The sequence below is a fragment of the Hemitrygon akajei genome, chromosome 7, assembly GCF_048418815.1.
Source record: "Hemitrygon akajei chromosome 7, sHemAka1.3, whole genome shotgun sequence".
Taxonomy (NCBI): Eukaryota; Metazoa; Chordata; class Chondrichthyes; order Myliobatiformes; family Dasyatidae; genus Hemitrygon; species Hemitrygon akajei.
This window is the reverse complement of record NC_133130.1, coordinates 52,315,213-52,338,154: the sequence shown is the minus strand read 5'-3', so window position 1 is coordinate 52,338,154 and position 22,942 is coordinate 52,315,213. Positions and strand designations below refer to the sequence as shown.

Sequence of the window (22,942 nt, the reverse complement as noted above, 5' to 3'; positions counted from 1 at the left end):
GACTTTCCAATATATATAATAAACTTCCTGCTCTGTTGTCATTAAAGCCATGCCTCAAATGCAGTATTGCTGATTCTACAATACCAGGCTGTTGTCATAATGAGCCAGATTTTTGATCCTGGGATCTCTAGCCTCCATCTTAGACACCCCAGTGGTTTCTAACTGCACTTCTGCCACTGTCAGGCTCTCTTGCCTCCTTTTCAGTCTCCTCTAGAGCTTCTCTTTTAGCACTCAATCCCAAACTCAGCACATGCTTTCTGAAGAGAGATTGCAAACCAAGCTATTCATACCCCTTGACTTTATCAATGAACTGAAGTCATCCAAGAGAGTGTTGTAATTGGGGTGGGGGGGGCGGAGGGAGGGAAGAAAAAATGTATAAATATTGAAAGAGTAAGACAAATTCTGCAAACACAATTAAATAGCATGATTAATTGTTTTAAAGGTTATAAGTAGTCTTTTGTGCTTAAAGCAGTGTCTCCCTCTTGAAACTAATGTAGCTACTGACCTGTGCAAATTGCTGTTGTTGTGTTATGTTTGTAAATAGTTTGGTTCAGTCAATGGGGCATCTGGGGAGGTTAATGATGAGTTTTATCTTCCTAATGTTCAACTGAAACAAAATGTAGAGATTCATCCAAAAAAGTAATCTGACAACATGGGATTTGGTGGTGTCAGAGAGGATATTTGAAGGTGATTCAAGAACCTTACGTTTACTACATTGAGGAATGGGGAGGATGTCAGTGAGGACAGAATAACAAGTGGAACAGGATTTGTGCCTCCAAACCTTATAAACAGTGAACAGCAAAACATCAAGAGCAATTTCCAGCAGTTGTGCCTAATGAAAACACAAAAGGGGATAAAGATGGAACGAGAACAGGCAATATTGCTGAGGCAAAGGTGAATATGAAAGCATCTATTTTTATCCTCCTTGGAGCAGACTGGTTATCTAAGGGTTATAAATATAATTTAAATTCAAATAATATTTGTATATATCAGTCGGACAAAAGGTTATTGTGTTTAATCCAAGCTGTAAGTTCCTAACACACAGAAATGGAAAATTATTGTGAAGTTGCCACCAAGTCACTCTTCAGCAGATCTAGAGAACAAACAGTAATAAATGTCTAGATAGCTGATGTCCTACTCTGCAGCTGGCTTCTTGAATTTGCAAGTTACCCTCCCCAACCCCCACAGTAACTATTAATTTTCTCTCTCGTGAAATGCAAAAGGTCCTCAAACCAACATTATCCCTATCTGACCAACTACATTTCCATGTGTACTAGTGAAAATATGAGAGTCCATATTCTATTCAATGCATATCTGTTCAGTATGGCCTAATTAGTGGTGTTGTTTGGATCAAAAGCTTTGTGAAATTCACCGAGAATCATTACTTATCGTCCAAACCCCAGTCACAGTCACATCTAGAAACTGAAGTAAAAGTTATTTGTATAACTTGAAAAGGTTGAGCAGCGTGGTTTGACAATGGTGAAGCCTACATTTTCTGGGGTAGATTAATTTATTAAAGTGTGATTATTATAATTTAAAGTTGAGCCTCAAGTGTTGTAATATGATGTATCAGAATCACTGGGGAGCATGTTATTTAACAAATATTGTGTTGGGATGTGGTTTGTAAAGCAAAGGTTTGATAAGTTTTATTTTGAAATACTACTGCAATAGGATTGTCTTTGAAGGCACATAATCATATATAAAGGAAAAAATCCCCAATTTAGTATAATGTATGTATGACATAATCCTGTCATTTTCTTTAGAAATGTAACCTTTGGGATAATTAAAGCTAGGTAATGGTAGTTTTAATCCGGTTTTCTATTTATCTTCGATATACTGTACTGGTTTATAATTGTATAAAATAGAGTTATGCTTAATACCTTGGGATACCTAACTACATTGAGCTCATTTATCATATTTACTGCAAAAACATAAATTACTGAATTTAATGCAGTGTTTTAAATAAATTGAGGTACAACCAAACAATCACTTTGAAATATATATATATGACATATGTCTCTTATTAAATAACAGGAAATTATTTGAGCTATTTGATAAAGCTCTTCTTTCCAATGATAATTGATATTTACACTTCTAAACTGTACTTAAAAAGAAAATTTCATCTCCTTTTAAAATTCATTTTCCAATATATTGCTTCAGAGCAGAAGGAGGTATTTTGGAACGGCATCTCTTTGGTAAGCATAAGTGTTGCCTCTTCCCCCCACCCCCAGCTGCTCCCTATCATTCTCCAATTTTTTAAGTGTTAGAATTATGAAAAGGGTCCACTGAAATCTGCCTATAAATCACTTTAGAAATTTGCTTGACAGAATATAAATGAAGGTGGAAGTGTTGTCGGCGTAGCGGTAAAGTTTATTGAGGTTGATATTGTGTTCGTGCAATGACCTGTGGAAATGCTGATTAAATAATTTTGTTTAATGCACTGGACCCTTGCGGTTTGCATAAATGGTCATCTTGCAGTTTTGTTCTGTGTTCGTCTCATTCTGCTCGTTAGAGGAAGTCCAAAATGTAAATATGGCAGCAGTAAAGTTTGCAAATTCAGGAGAAGCAAGACTTGTGTTATGATGGGTTTACAAGCTATTCGTGCTGTATGTTTTAATTTACTATGAGTTCCAGTGGTTTGTTTGGATAATGAATTCTTCTGTTACTCATAATGTGCTATAAAAATCCCAATTTTCCTGCATGGACATCTAACCTTTTAAGTCTGATATGTATTGACCAGTATATTCTGCACCCACTTTTACCCTAAATTTAACAGTACAGTATGTGTATAACTGTTCAGGTCATGGCTGTTCCTAATAGGAGCTGGGAGTTAGTGAGTTAAGTGTGGCATAGGTAGTTAGGATCTTTGGCAGTTCACTTAAAATATATTCCAAAGAACTGCCACAGATATATAGTGAAAATTCCATTGTACCCCATGTCTCTGTGCATTAATTTCACTAATTTGTTTTTCTCCCCCAAATTTAAACAAGGAATCTTGCTTATTTATTAGACACTTCATACAGCAATGAGATTGCAAGGATTTCTCAGCTGCTTTCTTTAACAACTGGCCAGATGACGCCATTTTAATTCAAAGGAACAAATCAGGGGAAATAAAAGGAAGAAATGGTACATAATTTACCATCTTATGTGTTTTCAGTGATTTAGTTCCATTATTTTAAATAAAAACACACTTTAAAGGTGTCATATTACACACACAAGCTGCTGTATCAAGTATTCAGTTCGCTTGACTGAGGATAAATTTATACTCTTTGTAGTAGTAGTGCGATCACTCAAGTCGAGTGTGATGTTCTCCTGAGGAGTTGTCTGTTGTGTGACTGTAGAGGCTGGTTTGGGATACATGTATGCTAGTGTAGTATAGGCAAGAGTAAGTTGTGGCTGTGTTTAATGGTTGGGTCTTCTGGTTTTTCCGTCTATCCTTTCCCAGCTCTCATTTGTTCTCTGCGGCATAGTGGTGTTTGTTCTCATGTGCTCTAATCTAATAAAATCACTCCTCTACCAAAAGTGATCTTAAGACTTGGTGAGCATAATACTCACTGGGTCAATTGTGTTTGCATCCCAAAGGTATCTTGACTTGTCCATTTAATTTCATAGTTTCTGTTTTTAAAATTTTTAAACAAAATCCTTTTTTAAATTTATGACCTTTTCCTTAATATTTATATTTTTGGAATGAATGATATTTTATGAACCTCTCCACCTGCAGAACTATTTAGCAAGTAATCACTCTAATCATCCCTTGTTTAAAGCTGTGCAAGGTGAATACACTGTTCTTAGGTTTATGTGTGGAATTAACTCAACAGAACAAGTCCCCAGCTTATGTCACTGCTATCAGGAGATGCAACTCTCCTTGATCAATATTTGCTTAACAAACAGCAGGGATTGGAGAGTTTGTTCAGAGAAATCATGTGCATGCAAGGGTGAATGAATGTTCGGTGAAGTACTTTGACTATTTGCCTCTTGCTGTTTTTTTAGCCCCCTCTTGAGTTGTGCTTTGTTCCTAACCAGGGGGACATGCACCTGCACAAATCCCTAAACAAAATAACAATTGGAATGTCTGCAGAAAAAGGTTCTGATGACAAATAAGTGTCAATCTGGTTCCTTTATTAGAATCAGCAATTCCTAGAAATGACACACTCCATTTCCTCAGCATCAGGTGGCAACAGTCAATCAAGTCATCGTGAGCTTGTCAGAACAAAAGAGCGCGCATAGTTTGCACAATGTAAATGCAGTGACTTTGTGCCAAAGAACCACCCCATCTCTGAGTTGCTTTCCCTTCAGGGGTCATTTGTTTGATCTTCTAACTGTCCCCAGACTCGGCAGCATATAATAAAACCCTGACATAGCAGCCTGCCTGCCTTCTGTGTCCTGCGGATACTCATCATAAGTGTCAGGACATACCAAGGTTAGCGGTCACTGAAACAATGCACATTTGCAAGCCTTTGCAAAATTCAAGTGAACCAATGTTGCTTGTAACGGGAGAATTTTATGAAGGTGAAAGAAATAGGAGCTCAGTTTTATTTATTTTGCAAACATCTCATTTGCAAAAGCAAGACAAATTAATTCCACCCCAAAGCACTACTTTAGATATTGTAGTTTCTCAGATAGTTCATTTTGTCATTTAATTGTTCTAATGGTTAAAAATGCTGCTGTGTTACTGGCTCATTTTTTGACTGTAAAAGGGAATCATCCACTTACTATTATAAGAAGATAACCATGGGGAGGGCAAGGAGAAAGGGTTATTGGCATTTTGGATTCTCTTGACTCTTCGCCTTGGAGAGAGGGTTATTCTTGTCACTGCCTTTTGTCTACATCTGCTGACTGCTTGCCTGCAGCCAGCAGCATGCTTTAACTGTTCGGTCACCTCCTAACATCACATGCATCAGCTGTTGTGCTTTTGTTGGAGGTTTTGTACGTCTAATCCAGTGTGACCATATTGCTGCACAGTAAATCAAATGTAGATTGTTCCTGGAATGACTTCCTCATAAATATTTTAGACAACCTTTACTGCCTTTATTCTTAAAAATTGAAAACCAGATTAAACTTAAATGCTTGTCTGCTGGGTGTATGGATGATCTCTGGATAGTTCCTGCTGTTAATTGTAATTTAGAGAGTGTGAGGACGTGGCCTTAACCTTTTGACTATGAGACCTTTTTGTGGATCTTAACATTTTCTCATTTAACCTTGACATCTTTGAAATTGATGAAGCAAAATTTGGGAAACAGCTCCCAATGCAGTTAGAATTTATACCAGTACTTATTTAGCATATTCATTAGATAGCTTATTCTAAATCACAAAATGCCATTTATTGCAAATAGACAGGCGTATCATTATAATAGTATATACAGAACAGTGGTAGAACTCAACAAAATTAGAATCTAAATTTTAAATACTCTTGAAACAAAAATTGAAACCTGTGTACTGATAACAAATGTATGTCTTTAGCTAAGAAAATGGAGCCTAATACCTCCAAGGTAAGCTTATTGTGAATGGTAAAAGAGCAACTGTGGGCAAATTATATTTCAACTCCCTGTAAAAGACCCAAAGCCATGGACGATTTAGTGCACAGTTAGGAAGGTGATGTATGTCACTGCAGTTTATGCTAAAATTACAGAAAATACAGAGGAGGCACTTTAGAGGAGCAGAGGTGAAGAACGGTAAAGCAGTGAGGCATAAACTAAACCCACATTCATGTTAATGCACATTGTGTGCCGCTTCTGAAATTTAGATCCATTGAAGTGAATGGAGCTGAATTTCACAAGGGGAGTACAAGAGTCAGCTGCTGCTGCACTTCACCTTTAACAGATGTGACGGAGGACAAAATTCTATCCCACTGTTTTTAGTTGGAAGCCAATTATCCTTCTAGTTTAAACAAACTGCAGCAAATAATGATTCAGGAAGTGCCTTGTATAACTTTTAAGGCTATGGGTAACACAGTTGTTTGGGTTAGAAAGAAGAAAAAGTTCAACTTTGAAACCTTTGTTTCTAAAGAAATATTTTGTAAAGAGAACACTTTCAACCAAGAGGGATCTTGCAAAATGATGAATTCATAAGAGCATATAACATAGCAGAATTAAGCCATTTGGCCCATCGAGACTGGTCCACCATTCCATCATGGCTGATTTATTATCCCTTTGAACCCCATTCTCATTCCTTCCCCCTGTAACGTTTGATGCCCTGGCCAATCAAGAACCTATCAACCTTCACTTTAAATATACCCAATGACTTGACCTCCATGCCATCTACCGCAATGAATTCCACAGATTCACCACCCTCTGGTTAAAGAAACCTCTCATCTCTGTTCTAACTGGATGTCCCTCTGTTCTGAGGCTGTGTTCTCTGGTCCTAGACACACCCACTATAGGAAGCATCTTCTCCTCATCCTCTCTATTTAGGCCCTTCAATATTCAATAGGTTTCAGTAAGATTCCCCCCCCCCCCCCCCATTCTTCTGAGCAGGCTCGGAACCGTCAAGTGCTGCTGGTTTGTTAACCCTTTCATTCCCAGAATCATTCTTGTTAACCTCCTCTGGACCCTCTCCAATGCCAGCTTATCTTTCTTGAGATCAGGGACCCAAAACTGTTCACAATCCTCTGAGTGTAGTCTTACCCCAATGCCTTATAAAGCCTTGGTATTACATTCTTACTTTTGTATTCTAGTCCTCTTGAAATGAATGCTAATGTTGCATTTCCTTCCTTATCACCAACTCAGCCTGCAAATTAGCCTTTATGAGACTCCCAAGTTCTTGTACACCTCAGCTTTTTGATTTTTTTCCCGTTTAGAAAATAGTCTGTACCTTTATTCCTTGTACCAAAGTGCATGACATACATTTCTCTACACTATATTCCATCTTCATTTCTTTCCCATTCCCCCAATCTAAGTCCTTCTGCAGACTCTCTGTTTCCTCAACACTACCTGCCCCTCCACCTATCTTTTTATTGTCCATAAACCTGGCCATAAAGCTATCAAATTTGTCATCCAAATCATTGATATATAATCATTGAAAAGAAGCAGTTCCAACACCAACCCTTGCGGAACACCCCTAGTCATCGGCAGCCACTGTGAAAAGGCTTCTTTTATACCCACTTTTTGCCTCCTGTCAATCAGCCAATCATCTATCCATGCTTGTTTCTTTCCTACAATACCATGGGCTCTTGTTAAGCAGCCTCATGTGCAGCAACTTGTCAAAGGCTTTCTAAAAATCTAAATAAAGAATATCTACTGAGTCTCCTTTGTCTATGTCCTGTCTGTTATATCCTCAAATTCATCAAGCAAGATTTCCCCTTAAGGAAACCATGCTGACTTTAGTCGATTTTATCATGCCCCTCCAAGTACCCTGAAACCCCACCCTCGGTAATGGACTCTAACATCTTCCCAACCACTGAAGTCACGCTAACTGGCCTATAATATCGTTTTATCTGCCTCCCTCCCTTCTTTGAGTGGAATGACATTTGCAATTTTCCAGTCCTCCGGAACCATTCCAGAATCTTGTGATTCTTGAAAGATCATTACTTATGCTTCCACAATCTCTTCAGCCACCTCTTTCAGAACCCTGGGATAAGTCATCTGTACCAGGTGATTTATCTACCTTCAGACCTTTCAGTTTCCCAAGCACCTTCTCCTTAGTAATTAGCAATTTATGGCATACTGCTAGTGTCCTTCACAGTTAAGGCTGACACAAAATACTTATTAAGTTTGTCTGCCATGGTGAGCTGGGAGCCTTGGGTTGATTTAAACTCTGTTATTTTGCTGTTTATTGATAAGGAATTTGTTATGTATATATGTGAATAACTTGTATCACGCTTTGTTCATAAATTTTCAGATATAATATTACATGTGATGATTACACAAGCTGCAGAGTGATTCTGATGACGTCTTTTAATTTTTTCACCATACCATCTATTCAGATGGAAATTATACAGAGACAATGTTTTCATCTAGTGGAACCTTCTCACTTAGTAAAGTTAAATGGAATTGCCTTCAATAGCCTTTTATTTCTCTAATTTGTAAACCAATACATAATTATATTTGAATCTAATCTGGATGTCATTTTGTCATTAATCTGGCTATTTTGAGATTATTGATTTTCAATGATGAGTTACATTGAATTGACTGGAAAATTTCTTCGTTGCAACAATCGCAATACCCCCACCCCTACCCCTTCATAATTGCTGATTTTTCTCTATTTCTCCTCAAGTCAAAATACTATTTTCTATAGTTAACCATATCGTATCTCCCTACATACACTTGCTATAACCTACTTGATCAAATATTCACCCAACACTACCCATAACTCACGAAGTATATACTACGTCCAGTCATTAATGCACACCACAGAATTTTTTATTACTTACTAATATTTCTATCTTGAAAAATGCTTTAAAAATTATGGGTAAAATTTGCGTAAAGTTAATTTCTGTAAGTTAGGTCATTTGTAACCCAGGAAGCCCCTGCATTAGTGAAATGCTACTTTAGGTTTTCACACTGCTTTAGAGTGCCACATAATATTTCATAGATGTAAATGTCATCATTTTCCTTAAGAAAGATATGTGAAACAAGAACCTTTGATATACTCAGCTGTTCTGTAAAAGAGTTGTAATCCTTGATGAGTAACCTTTTTTTTCTAGGAGTGGCAGCTGTGCATGCAAATAGCTGTCTAGATATAGTTAACAGTCAAATTCAGGGAAATCTGGCAGTTGTAAGAAGTCCCTTATTTTGTCAGGCAGCACACAAGCTTATTATGGTTGGAACAAAGCGGAACTTTGAAACAGTAGATTTAATGGCCAATTTTTCTGCTTATGTGCTCACTAGCTACAATTTTTGTACCCATTAAAGTTAATAGGGGACACTGCAGGCTGGTAGGCATGCAAACAGAACGCCCCAGCTACTCTGCCACAGCATTTTACAAGTACTTGCGAAATTGTACATGTACATTTCCACAGCTCCTTAACACAAAGCTGACTGAAAAATTATAAATGAGTATTTGCATGTTATTTTGTGTTGTTGCACACTAGAGCAGCATACTGATAAACCAATTTTATTATACTCTACCGTGATCTACACTAGCATAAAGATCTTCAGAAGGAAGAACTTGGGTCATTCATGCATTTCTCTGTATGCATGGGTTTGCATATATGTATCACGGTTAAATAGCTGTTGGGTATTCCTTATTAGTAAAGATAATTCCAGTGGATTAAGACATGGAAGCCTGCCTCCTGGGTTCTTAAAAGCAGTTGTTGCAGAGAAAGTGAATACGTCATTTAAAACCTACCAAAATTCGCTGGGATTTGGAGAGGCCCAGCAGATCTGAAACTCCAAGCCAGTAGGCCAGGCATCAGATAACTGGGAAAACACAGGAATCCATTTTTAAAGAGGTTACAGAGGAACACTTAGAAAATTAAAACTTAATCAGGCATTGTCAACATGATATTATGAGAAGGAAATAGTATGATAAATTTACTAGATTTCTTTGAGAATGCACTAAACAGGGTGGATAAAGGGGATTCAGTCAATGAAGAATATTTGGGTTTTTGATAATGTGCTGTGTTACAGGTCATTCCAGAAGATAAGGGCATGGGGGCTTTGGGAATAGAATGGATAGGAGGATAGCTAGCTCACAGAAAACAGATTTGGGATAAATGGGTCATGGCAGTCATCATTTATTGGGGATCAGTACAGCTACTTATATTCTGTGTTAGTGATTTGGATGAGGGAACCAGTATACTGTAGTCAAATTTGCTGATGAAAGAGGGAAGTTAGCAGGTTGAGAAGGACATACGAGGGATGATTGATAAGTTTGTGGCCTAAGGTAGAAGGAGTCAATTTTAGAAAACCTAGCGCATTTATTTTTCCTACATTTACACACAGTCCAACAGTCATGGAGATGAGTTATACAGCTGTCATTACATGCACATGCAGGTCAACTCTGAGTGAAAATGCAGAAAGTTTGACGTTAATAACTCAACTCCTTCTACCTTAGGCCATGAACTTATCAATCACCCCGTGGTGGACCACTTCTGGAGGTCCAAGATGCCGACTTCTACAAAGAAGGGATCCTTATGCTCCACGACCACTGGACTAAGTGTGTAAATTTAGGAGTGGACTATGCTGAACAATAAATGTGCTAAGTTTTCTAAAATTGACTCCAACCTTAGGCCACGAACTTATCAATCACCCCACGTAAAGCCTGCAAATGAATTTGGATAGGTTAAGTAAGTGGGCAAGTGGTTGGCTGATGGAGTATAATGTAGGGAAATGTGAAGTAACCAAATTTTCCCACAGGAAGGAAGAATAAAAAAACAAATAATCATTTAAATGGAGTGGGGCTAAAACCTGTAAGACAAAGGGATCTGGGTATTCAAGTACACAAAATATAAAACAGCATGCAGGTACTTCAAGTAATTCAAAGGCAAGAGGCCCTTATTCCAAAGGATATAGAGTATAAATGTAGATATCTTTTGGTGTAACTGTACAGGACGGAGGGCAGAAGGCGGAAACTAGGTTGAAGGAATTGTGGGATGAGAGCAGAACTAGATGGAAGTTAGAGTATTATAGATGGTTGAGAATCCAGAAGACTCCACTAATGGTGGAGAGAACAAGATAGTTAGAGGTAGCAGAGGAATACAGTCAGCTTTCTTAAGGGAAGAGTAGAGGGCAAGTGCTGATAGAGCGAAAAGCGTCGGTTACAATTTCAGTGAGTTTCAGCCCAAAGTTTTGATCATGTGTTTTGGTCCATTTACGTTACATTGATTGGAACTTAGTCTGAATTGCTGAACATATATTTTATCAAGAAATTCATTAAGACTGGCTGATTTCTGTCCTTGGAAGTTATTCTGATTTCAATATACTACAAGTATATTAAAGTGCAATCTTGGGTACTAGCCTACAAAGTACCCAGGACATCTTCACAGAGTGGTGTTTCAGAAAGGCAGAATCCATAATGAAGGACCTCCAGCACCCAGGGCATGCCCTTGTCTCACTGTTACCATCGGGAAGGAGATACAGAAGCCTGAAGGCACACACTCAGCGATTCAGGAATAGCTTCTTCCCTCTGCCATCCGATTCCTAAATGGACATTGAACCCTTGAACACTAACTCACTTTTTTAATGTACATTATTTATGTTCTTGCATGATTTTTAATCTATTCAATATACGTACACTGTAATTGATTTATTATATTTTTTTCTCTTCTATATTATGTATTGCATTGAACTGCTGCTGCTAAGTTGACAAATTTTATGACACATGCCGGTGATAATAAACCTGACTCTGTTTCTGAAAAGTACACTGAAATTAAATCATTAATATTTGTCTTAAGATATAATCATACCTTCAAACTTATTAGGTAAAGTAATACCTCAAGGCGCAAACTAAAGGCAATGTAACATTCCAAACATAGTCAACTGCTTTTCAAAACAAGGAGTTGTCTGAAGCTGCCATATCCACTAAGAAATGAAATGCCAGGTGTTATTTTCTAACATATTTATAAATATTATCCATTTATTTGTTGAGACACAGCACAGTAGGCCCTTCTGGCCTTTCAAGCCATGCCACCCAGCAAACCCTGATTTAATCCTAGCTTAATCACGGGACAATTTACAAAGACCAACTAACTGACCTGCTGGTACGTCTTTGGACTGTGGGAGGAAACTGATGCAACTGGAGAGAACCCACACCGTCACAGGAAAAATGCACAAACCCCTTACAGTCAGTGGCAAGAATTGAACCCAGGTCATTGGTACTGTAACGCATTGTGCTAACCATAATACTACCATGTTAAATATCTGGAAAGTATTTCCAACAAATAGAAGCTGCCGTTGGATTTTTCAGTGCTAACTTTAACTGTTATGTTTTAGATTAAACAATTAATTTAGCACTCTTTTGTCTGTTGTAAGTTGCAACAACTAAACTTAATATCAGAATAAAATTAAGAAAATGTCAATAGCTTGCAAACTGCACCTGTGTCTTTGAGTGTAGAGGTAGATAAGTCTGGTTGTTGCAAAGATAAATAAAGATCGTCTTTCCAGAAATAGCCTTCCTGAAATAAACTGGGAACTGCAAACTTTTCCATATTTAGGGTCTGTGTGTACAGAAGCGCTGCAAGCTTTGGTAAGAATGATGAAAGCTTAGCTTCCACCCCTCCCCATTTTAATAAATCAGAGACTTCGGACTGAAATTGAAAACTCGACTAATGTCATTGTCTCCTTCTGTATCAGCAGGTTCCGGAGAGGTTCTTGGAAGTGGCTCAGATCACATTACGAGAGTTTTTCAATGCCATTGTTGCAGGCAAAGACGTTGATCCTTCCTGGAAGAAGGCCATCTACAAGGTCATTTGTAAGCTGGACAGTGAAGTCCCGGAGGTTTTCAAATCTCCAAACTGCCTGCAAGAGCTGCTGCACGAGTAAAGATGCCCAGAGCCGTCAGACGTAATATACCCTTTTCCGATCTGATGCCCAATCATTGTATTGTTGCTTTACATAGCTCTAATTTGTTAATTTTCCATGATGTTTTACCCTTTTACATTTGACCTTGTCAGTAGGTTATTCTCCACAGCCTTGAACCTACTAATGCTGAAACCTGAATCCTTCTGTCTTGAAGGTTATTTGATTTGATTTACTGAAAGAAAAATGAAGTGTGAGTGTGTACTTTTATTTTTGATATTTTATGGTATTACACCTGAGGAGATCTGCTCTGTCAGACAATAGGGTTTATTAATGATTAGTTGTGGCAAATGGCAAATAACTATGACATCATTGGAACAGTAAAGTGACTGTCATGGGATACAACACTACACACTAGGAGGTTTGGCCCAGTTGTATCATTACCAGAGATGTTTAAGCCTGCTATTGTTTTGATTTCGGGCTGATACCAATTGATCTTCCCACCTTCCCCCCCCCAACTAGCATACACCATATAGCTTGACTATACCTATGATGTCATTTATATAGCTAAATAATCACTACCCGGAAGTGGCATGTGTTTATTCTTTGGTCTCTCTAACTGATGTCAGTCCATGTTGCCTTGATTCCCATCTTACAATCTTCCACCAAAAGAGATTTTTCTATTAGCATTCTGTAGTTTCACTAAAATGACTCCTTCATTATAGCCTCTCCACGGCAGAGTAATTCTTCTTACACACAATAAGGTTCCTGTGCTCTTTTAATGATCCCAGATGATTCAGGAAAGGTTTATAACAGGCCAAATCAGCAGACAGATTTAATTATCCAGAGAGGAAAGATTGCTAAAAAATAAAAAAAATCCCCTGTTAATTTGTTAGTATTCAGCAAAATTTGACAAACTAAATGTATTTATTTAAAATGAGGCTATCCTGCCTGCTGGATGTTCATTAGCTATTATGTACCCCAATAAAACTTTAAATCTTTAGAATAATGTATTTATTCAGTCCAAATATCCTGTAAACTGACAGATTTTCAAACATGGAAATGTGCTGTGAACTTTATTTGAGATTTTTTTCCTGGCTCTGCTCCTTAAAGTAACAGTTTGCATTAACTAAAGAAAATTAACTTGAATATTAAATGATTGAGAATGTGTCAGTTTACCACATTTCAAACCATGAGAGGACATCAGGTTGTTATTATTTAAGTTGGGGGGAATCTGTTCAGGTACAAAGGGAAAAAAATGAATACAAAAACAAATGTGCTTTAAAGTGCAAATCATTATAAGAGAACTGCTGAGTGCAATGAGCACATAATTGTAATTAGAATACAGGTTCTTTGTGAAAATGGTTACTTGTACATAGTGTGCAAATGTTCTATTGACACTGAAAGTCATTTGTGCGTAAACATGCCATGCTGTTAGAATCTGTTTTAAACTAAGATGCTCACCACAGGGAATTTGAAATTGTCCAGATTTAATCTGATTTATTTTTAACTGCAACTATATGAAACAAATTACAAACTGTTTTACACTATTTGTGCAAATACGTCAAAAATATTAAGCTTGATTTGATACCAGTTCATAAGCAGCAAATTTTTTCTTCCTTGCCCCATTCTCCTTTTTTAGCAGTTTGGTTTTTAGTGTTGGCACTGACTACTGAAAGCATCCCGAGTAATTAGATGAAGGGAACATGCTGAACCATGTATAATTTTTAAAGTTTATATATAATATATATATTTATGCAGTTATACTGAAAATACCTTCATTAGCCTGATTTAATTGTTATTAGAGTGTGACTTTTGGTAGTAGTGTATTTATTTTATTTACCAACATAATTACTACTGAGAACAAACCTCTGTGTTATGACTGATGTAGAGTTCTATCTGTGTCAGTTTATTTGAGACAAAATTGGCTTTAAACCAATCCAGTTTGATGACCATACACATTTTCAGTCAATCAGACCCGCCAGCCAGCATATACATAATATATTTTAAAATGACTAAACTGAGATATAATGAAGTGTTAGAACTGGGTTTGAATATAGCCACTCTGTCTTAACAGCAGTTTCTGACAAAATAAAGCAGCAAAGTGTGCACTTTCTGAATACACGATTTATGAAATACTATTACAAAAGGATTGGCATAATTTTTGCACCTTTTTGAAATTTATCTTGAGTGACTTTTCAACATGGTAGTTCACCAGAATCCAGTGGCTCTGTACAGAAGGATGCCAATGCTCATAATTTGGTATAAAGCTAAATTCATGTAACCACAGACTGAAAATGGATCTATTACTGTTTCTGCCCTATTTAAAACTAAATTGTGTTAAACTTATTGGTTTATGGTATGTTACACATTTCATTTTGCCTAATTGGTTTGTAATTTAAGCCCTTGTATAAAATCAAACCTACCAGTTAGATGCTAAATAGGTTGTGTCATTAGGAATTCCTGGTGTTCAGGCCAGAAATTCCAGATTGCAAGCTGCGATTCACTCAATTTCCAGGCTGCAGAAAGGCTGATATTGCATTAGAAGTTTGATCAGTAAGGATTATTGGAAAATCTTCCATTGGATTTACTGTCGACTACCTTAGATAATATCAAACAGAAGTATAGCTTGTTAGGGTAACTGGTCTTAAAACTATGAAATGCTCACCATTAGACTCTTAACAGAAAAGTGACTGTCACTTTAGGATGAACTTAAAAGTTTTTTAAAAAATTTGTTCACCATATTCAGGTTAAAGTGAAATGACTTAAAGATAATACAAATTTAAATTTAGGACTCGTTATTTTCTTTTTTTAATATTTAACACAATAGTAATTCATCTTTGGTTGCAAGCACTGAACTTGCAGTATGGAAGCATTTGCTTGTTGAACTCCTCCTCTGAAATTTGTTTCCATTGACCTCCAATGAGCTACATCTCAAGTGGAGTATAATGTGCAGGAACTACTACCACGCTACTGATCTTCTACAAGCAAAGAAAAATTTCTTCCCTGACACACACTCATTTTGCCATTCAACAATTTTGAATCTAATTTCAGTTTATAAATACATCGGCTAAATAGTGTCTGCAAAACAATTTTTCTAAACATATCCTGCACTGAGTATTCCAGATTAGAATTTTTCTGCGTATAGATGTTCCAGGTTCAACTGTGACCATATTCTGATAAAATTAAGACTGAGATGGATACAAAAGGGGTCCGGGCTGATGGAACTATCTGTGTTGGATATCAGCATTACAGACCTAGATGCTGTGCAGGATGTACCACCAATACATCAACATTTTTTGGAGCATGTGGATAGATTGGAACAAAATTACATTGTGTTTTCAAGCTTTGAAACCAAAGTAATTTTAAAAATGGTATTTTTATTATTTCTAATGGGTAAAGACGAACAATGTTGAGAAAACATTTTCAGTGAATGAATCACTTTAAAAGTCCTGATTTATGTAAAATGTTGCATTTAAGTTAATGAATTAAACATTCGTATTGATATAGGTCTGAAGCTATCATTACAATTCATTATTTTTTATTCTGTTGTCAGAAATGCTGATGATTGAATTGTAATTAGTCACAAACCAGAACAAAATGTTGGCTTTGCAGTAGCAGAAGTAGAGTGAATCATTGAACGATGAGCATTTTAAAATATTGTGTTTTATTACATTTTACTTATTTGAATTTTTTTCTCTTAAGATGATCAGAGCACTTGAAATCTCAATCATACAAAATTTAATATTTTGTACATTTACAATTTTTTAAATTATGAGGAATTGAGTGTTATAACAATGTGAGTGACCCTAATGTTGCAGTGTAACTTATTTTAAGTTCAACTGATGGAATGAAATGCAGGGAGCAATTAATGTCAACACATAGCCTTAAAAACCTGCTGACATCAAATTAGCAGCACAATGCCTGAAATACCCAATCACAATTCGAGAGCACTTGCAGTGTCTGTACATTTCAGGAAATGCAGACAATAAAATAAAGTGTCATTGTATTCACTATGCATCTAAACCAAGTTTGCCAACTTAACTTTGGTGTGCCCCCTAACTGCCGAGTCCTTCATTTGAGTTTGTGTTGTACTGACTACTTAGCTTTGCCTGGCAGAATTATGTACCAGTCACTCAGTCTCAATTAGTACTGACATATTGTTACTACAAAATTTGAAAACAAACTTGTCTAATGAAATTAGTTATCAGTATTGGTGATCCTATTATAGGACTGACCTTGAAGAATACCAGATAACAGTTTGTGCTGTCATTACAATATGGTCTCAATTAGAGGTGCGATGATTATCATAAACAGAGTTAAGGGCTTTACTTTCCTGTTTCCTTGTTTAAAGAATAAGTGTAAGATTTATCAAATAATTAAATTGTGCACAAAATTGCGAAGAGTACCATACGTACTAACATTTTGTAAAGAATCAAAACAAATGGGTTCTAAATCATCTCAATATTTTATTCTGTAATAATGGCACAACTAGTTGAACAGGATAGTTTTGTAATATGATTTTAATAAAAATTGCATTCAACAGTCTAATTGTAATTCCATTTAACCTAATTCACTTTGTCCAGTATATAAAGAATGTTCTGGAAATTTCATTTGAACTGGAATGCTTTTATGAGAGCCATAATGCCTTTGTGCCTCCAGCTACTTTTTTTTCTTATAAACCTGAGATTATCTTGATTGCTTCACAAGGTTTGCTGTCATTATACTGGCATACACTTTACGTATTCATGATGTAACAGCTAAAAGAGGCAGGAGGTCAGATGCTTCAGACTGGAAATTTATATAGTTTAATATGAGCTCATGACGGATGATATATCTGTAAATTATTACCCATTTCTGTATTCTTATTGCTAATAGAAATTTAACATTGCATATAAACTTGAGGTGATATCCTGTGCCTAGACCTTAAATGCACCAGCTTGAAGGATACAGACACCTTCAATTTCCCAATTTCCCACATATACAATTGTTCTTGTGCCTTGTGTGGCTGAACATTTTTTTAATTTGGGATTCTTGAGGATTTCCTTTTTATTCATAACCAACTGCAATAAATGCCAGATTTACTGAGTGATAGCTATGCATATATTGTATCTTTATAAAAATAAAACAGCTGGAAAAAATTTTTGAAGAGAATTTTTAGAACAGTTTGATAAAGCAAATTATTTTTTCCTCTTCAACTGTTTGCTCAGCATTCAAGTATGGGAAATCTTGTAGAAGCCAATTTTTTGTAACTGTGGTGCAGATTTTGTGTTTTCATAGATTATAAAAGTAGTATATAGAAGCAATATTTCATATGATGTGATTATACGTGTGAAGTGAAAGCTGACTTTTCCCCTTTAGATGGACAACTTTTCTATTTTAGACATGCTGAAAATATGTTTTGTGAAGAGAATGTTTTGCTGTGACTTCTGCGACAATTATATTTATGACTATTGCAGAATATGCCGCAGAGAGCATTCACAATACTGAGAAAATTACATGGCAGACATTAAGTTCAAGTATTTAAATAGTACGAGGTATTTACTCGCATATTTTGTTGCAGTTAGGTTGTGCCTCAGAGTATCAAAGCTGGTAATCTGCTTTAAGTTTCTGATTTAATACTTTTGATTTTTGTAAAGTAATTGCATTAAAAATATGTGGGTAAATATTCCACTAAAGTTTAAAAAGGGAGCCCTCGAGAAATGCTAACTTTAAATTACCATTTTTTAAAAATTTAATTAGTTTTTCATACTAATGCTTTCCTTTTCCTTTAAAATAAACATCTTTCATATCTAATTTGTTGCTGTGTTTAATGCTGTCACAGGAAATATAATGCATGATGTGAATTTGATCATTAAGTATGTATTGAATTTCCTATGGGGGGGAACTGCCAATTTTCCCACATGTAAGTTTGTTAGCCCTTGGAATTCTAATTAGATTTATAAAAATTCTTTGAAGTTCACTTCATTGTTTATTGTATTCAGAATCCACAAATTCTGCATTCATTATTCATTATGAATTCTGTATCATGTAAAATATTTACAGAATGTATATTGCATCTACCCAGTAAATAAATGAGAGTAAATGGATGAATCCTAAGACCTTCCTTGTGGTGATGTCAGTGGCATAGAAATCAGCAGCTACATCAAAAGCACATGCACTTGTAAACTCTGTAATTTACCTAAACCCTATCCACACCATTTTATTTAAGTGGTAGTTTAATGTTGACTTATTTTTTGAGAACTCCCTTAAAATTAAATGACAAGGGAGAAGGCTATTTTGGAAATGGTTACTACATATTGCACTTCTGTTGCAGAATGTGAAGTTGAATGAAACACGCTCATCTTGTCATAGAGAACTATGGGGTATGAACTACCTGCGATGAAAACGCTTGTGTGTATATAGTTGCAGAAAAGTGACAAAAACACTGCCTTTATATTATTTAGCAATATGTTGTACATAGCATTATGCTCCTTTTTGTATTAAATACTTGTTAATTTGAAAATAGTGCAGTAATTATAACTGACATAGTCAGTGTTTTGATTTTCTTTTCTAGCTAGAGACAATTTTGATTGTGGAATTTTGTTGTTGTTGTTAATTGTTCTGAAGACTTTGCATAATTTATTGGTTTAATTTATCCTAATTTATTCAAAGGTGTACAATTTTGTATTCCCAGGGATGTACTGTAATAATTGATCATTTAATGAAATGATGATCCCTATACATTTTATGGGGTGCAGTAGCCAACTGACTTAAGCAATGGTTATTAAATACTGCTTGGCAGCTACTAAATTTTGAAGATAAAACCGTTTGCTGAATAACCGATTTTATTTTGTGTGTTTTAAGCTTTTTTGTATGGTATCCAGACTTTTACCTTTGCTTTGTACCACCTACAGACTACAGTAGTTCAATTGCCTTGTGTGCCTTCCATTCTTCTCTAAACTGAATGTATGTGCAGTATATATGCAAGCTTGTGCAGAATAAATATAATTCCAAATACATTGTTTGCACTTATTTTGTGTTTGCTTTTCACATTTTTGATTTGTGTGGCCAGATGCTTTCATTACACACGTAGAGGGCAAATGAAATGAATTGATGGAGAAGAAATAAGCATGCTAATTTCTTTATGTACTACCTGTGCTTCTACATTTATTTTCTCTCTGTCTATAGGTTTGTTTTAATGTGGATAAGATCATCAGGAAATAAATTTATGATAGTAAGTTATAGAGATGGATTCAATACAGCTTGGAAAAGAATTCCTGCCACTTTGCTATAAATTCATTTGATTTACCCTCTGAGCACCAGACATTAACAGCCAATGTGTGCAAACACTTGACTAAACCATCATATCTCTCAGTGTATTGTTCAGAAGAAAATGGAGGAACATTGTATGCCGTGGTATTGGACTGTCACTAGTTCCATTTAAAGTGGTATGATATGTAAATCCAAAATCAAATTGTTTTACATAAGTTTATCTCGATGGAGAATATTGATGTTTACTTTTTTTATATAAAAATATGCTATAAAATGAACATCCTGAGGTCAGTGGAGACTAATTGCATTTGGTAATTTTTATATGTAGTAGATTCCAGTTAATTGGGACCAATACATTTCGGCTAATTAAGTGGCTCCCTAATTAGTTGAAGTTTCATGGAAATAGTTAAAAGGTATAAAAAAGACAACCTGAGTAATAATGTGTATTTAAATAAAATACAAAGCAAGTAAGAACATTGCCAACATAACTACAGTACTATAAAACTATGTATTAGTTCCTAATAGTTATCGACAGAGGAATTTATCCAGTGTATGCAATGAACAAAATTAAAAAGGACACATAGTGCAGATAATGGACTGCCTTACTACAATGCTATCGATGAAGGAATGCTCCAAATCTTCATTTTCATTGTAACATTCAAGTGGAATGTCAATACCTTAAAATTCTTCATAGTTCCTAATTTGTTAAAGTAGATAAGTAATTTCATTTTCACTCCCAGCTGTTTCTGGCATCTCCAAGCCTGAATGCTTGAAACCACAGTGAGCAAAACAGTTCCAAATTTTCTTATTGTTTATTTCTTGCCAACTGTCAGTTGCAAAAATCACTTTCTTGAACACAAACACATGCAGCTGATGGTATTTAAAAACTGTTTGCTCAAAGCATAGTGTAGCATCCATTGACCATACAAGTATGCATGACTGACGCTAGTTAGAATCTGTTTGGCAACATTCTCCTGCCCCAATTAAGCAACATAATGTCCCAAATAAATGAAGGGAATCCCAACAATTTTTTTCAATTAATTTTTGTTCTATAATTGGTTTCTCAAGTAAGTGGCTGCCCTGATTAACCGATGGCTGGCCAAATTAACAGAAATCCTCTATTTTTAAATGCTTCATTTGGATTCCTTGAATTTGAGGTTCTTTGCCTAATGTAATTGGAAGCAGTCAAGTTCAAATATCATTTACCCTTTGAAGTGTAACATTTAAAATATAACTTTTTTTAATATGACATTTTGAGCTATGCCAGACATTTATTCAGTTCAAAGCTTTTTGCATAAACAAAATACAGAGAAATCCAGGGCAAGTGTTAGGTAAAAGTTCCATTTAACCAGTGAGTTAACACAGACTGAAAAAAAAATGTTTGAATATACTGCAGCAGCTGAAAATGGAGTTTGTTAATGAACCCAACTAAAAATGCTTTTCAGTAATACAAGGGGTGATTGATAAGTTCGTGGCCTAAGGTGGAAGGAGTCAATTTTAGAAAACCTAGCACATTTATTGTTCAGCATAGTCCACTCCTACATGTACACACTTAGTCCAGCGGTCATGGAGCATACAGATCCCTTCTTTGTAGAAGTGATCTACAGCAGGGGTGATTGATAAGTTTGTGGCCTAAGGTAGAAGGAGATGAGTTATACAGCTCTCGTTACATGCATGTGCAGTTCAACTCTTTGAGTGAAAATGCAGAAAGTTTGAAGTTAATAACTCAACTCCTTCTACGTTAGGCTACGAACTTATCAATCACCCAATGCTGTGGACTAAGACGCTGACTTCTACAAAGAAGGGATCCGTATGCTCCACGACCGCTGGACTAAGTGTGTACATGTAGGAAAAATAAATGTGCTAGCTTTTCTAAAATTGACTCCTTCTACCTTAGGCCACGAGCTTATCAATCATCCCTCGTAACTAGGCTTTATAGTTATTTCATTTCACAGCGGGGAACAATATCTACTTTTGTTGTCACTTAACATTTTGAAAAACTGTTGGAGTGCCAATTATGGATCTACACATAAGAGTTAAAGTGAAGAGTTTTGATGATTGGGGAAAACCTGGTGTGGGTGAGAGTGCAGAATTTCCTGTGGTCAGAAATAATGGGAAGAAAAGTTGGCTTATCTATGTAAGGAAGGTTTGCTCACCTAACAAATAAGGTATATTTGAGTTTAGAGACAACCAAAACCAGGTAGGAAGGATAGAATGTAATTATTTTACATATTCATTAGGAAGGGTTTGAAGTTAGAAGCAAGAAAGTTTTGATTACAAATGTTATATAATGTATAAAATCTATGAAGCTATTCTAAATTCAGTTCATCTATTGGAAGATCAGAGGAGCAGGTCAATGAGGTATGACTGAACGAAGCAACCTACAGATCTGTTGTTCTTGGCCACAAATCTCAAACTACTGAAAACCAAACTTCATACACTGGTATAAAACAAATATAAAAAAGCAAAATTTCCTGGTTTAACTTGGTTTTATCTAAGATCCATCTCCTAAGAATTATGGACAATCTATCCCTGGGCCATTGTCTTATTCTGTGGTCCAATGTTTCATTCATTTGGTGATGAAATCAAGGGAGTAATGAGAGCCCTTACACATTATGGCCTTTTACATAATTAGGAAAGGTCAGCTGAAACCTTATTAAATGAACATGCAATAAGAAGTAGCAACAAATGATGTGAGCATACACTAACATCTTCTCTATGTGGACAGTTGTTCTTTCTATTCTCAACAACAGATTACATTTGTATTATGATCATAGGAAATTGAAGTGAGAATGAATGCAAGCCAGAGGGAATGACGGAAAGCCATGGGATATCAGTAGAAACAATCAATGATAATTTTGTTTGATCAGTGTTCTACCAATGATATATTCAAAGATGGAGAAGGGTATTTCAAAAACCCACACTGAATATTTGAATAAAGGCTTAAATTCGCAACAGCAGAGATAATGTGAAGTGTTGCCTGGCCTTGGAGATATTTGCAGAAAAGAGACAGAATTTTAAATGTGATATCCCAGGATATTCTAAAATAGGGTAGCTACAAGTTGGTTTTCCATTCCCTTTAAGCTTTAATCAGTTTTCTGTTGCAACATGCTGGAAATATAGTTCAAAATCTTGTAGTGGAGTCGGTCATTCATTTGTAGCCTTGGTGAACAAGTGGACTGGAACCTTACCCATACATTTTATTAATTAAAGAATAAATGTATTAATATTAAGTTAGGTGCAAGTGGAATGATACGCTAAAAATACAGAGGTGTAAAATTTGTACTGCTTTG

At 35.9% G+C, this 22,942-nt stretch overlaps 1 protein-coding gene across 6 annotated transcripts in view; it reads left to right on the top strand.

Moving 5' to 3' along the window:
* prox1a (prospero homeobox 1a) overlaps nt 1-19,396 on the top strand; it is a 99,784-nt gene extending 80,388 nt beyond the window's left edge. For 3 of the 6 annotated variants that reach the window (XM_073050854.1, XM_073050857.1, XM_073050853.1), the window contains one exon: nt 12,231-19,396. In XM_073050854.1, the coding sequence (XP_072906955.1) occupies nt 12,231-12,419 (189 nt within the window). In that variant the 3' untranslated portion in view covers nt 12,420-19,396. Of the gene's footprint in view, nt 1-9,993; nt 10,096-12,230 lie in introns of those variants that run through there. The other 3 variants (XM_073050858.1, XM_073050856.1, XM_073050859.1) reach the window with 2 other exon arrangements.
* Nucleotides 19,397-22,942: the final 3,546 nt, after the last annotated feature.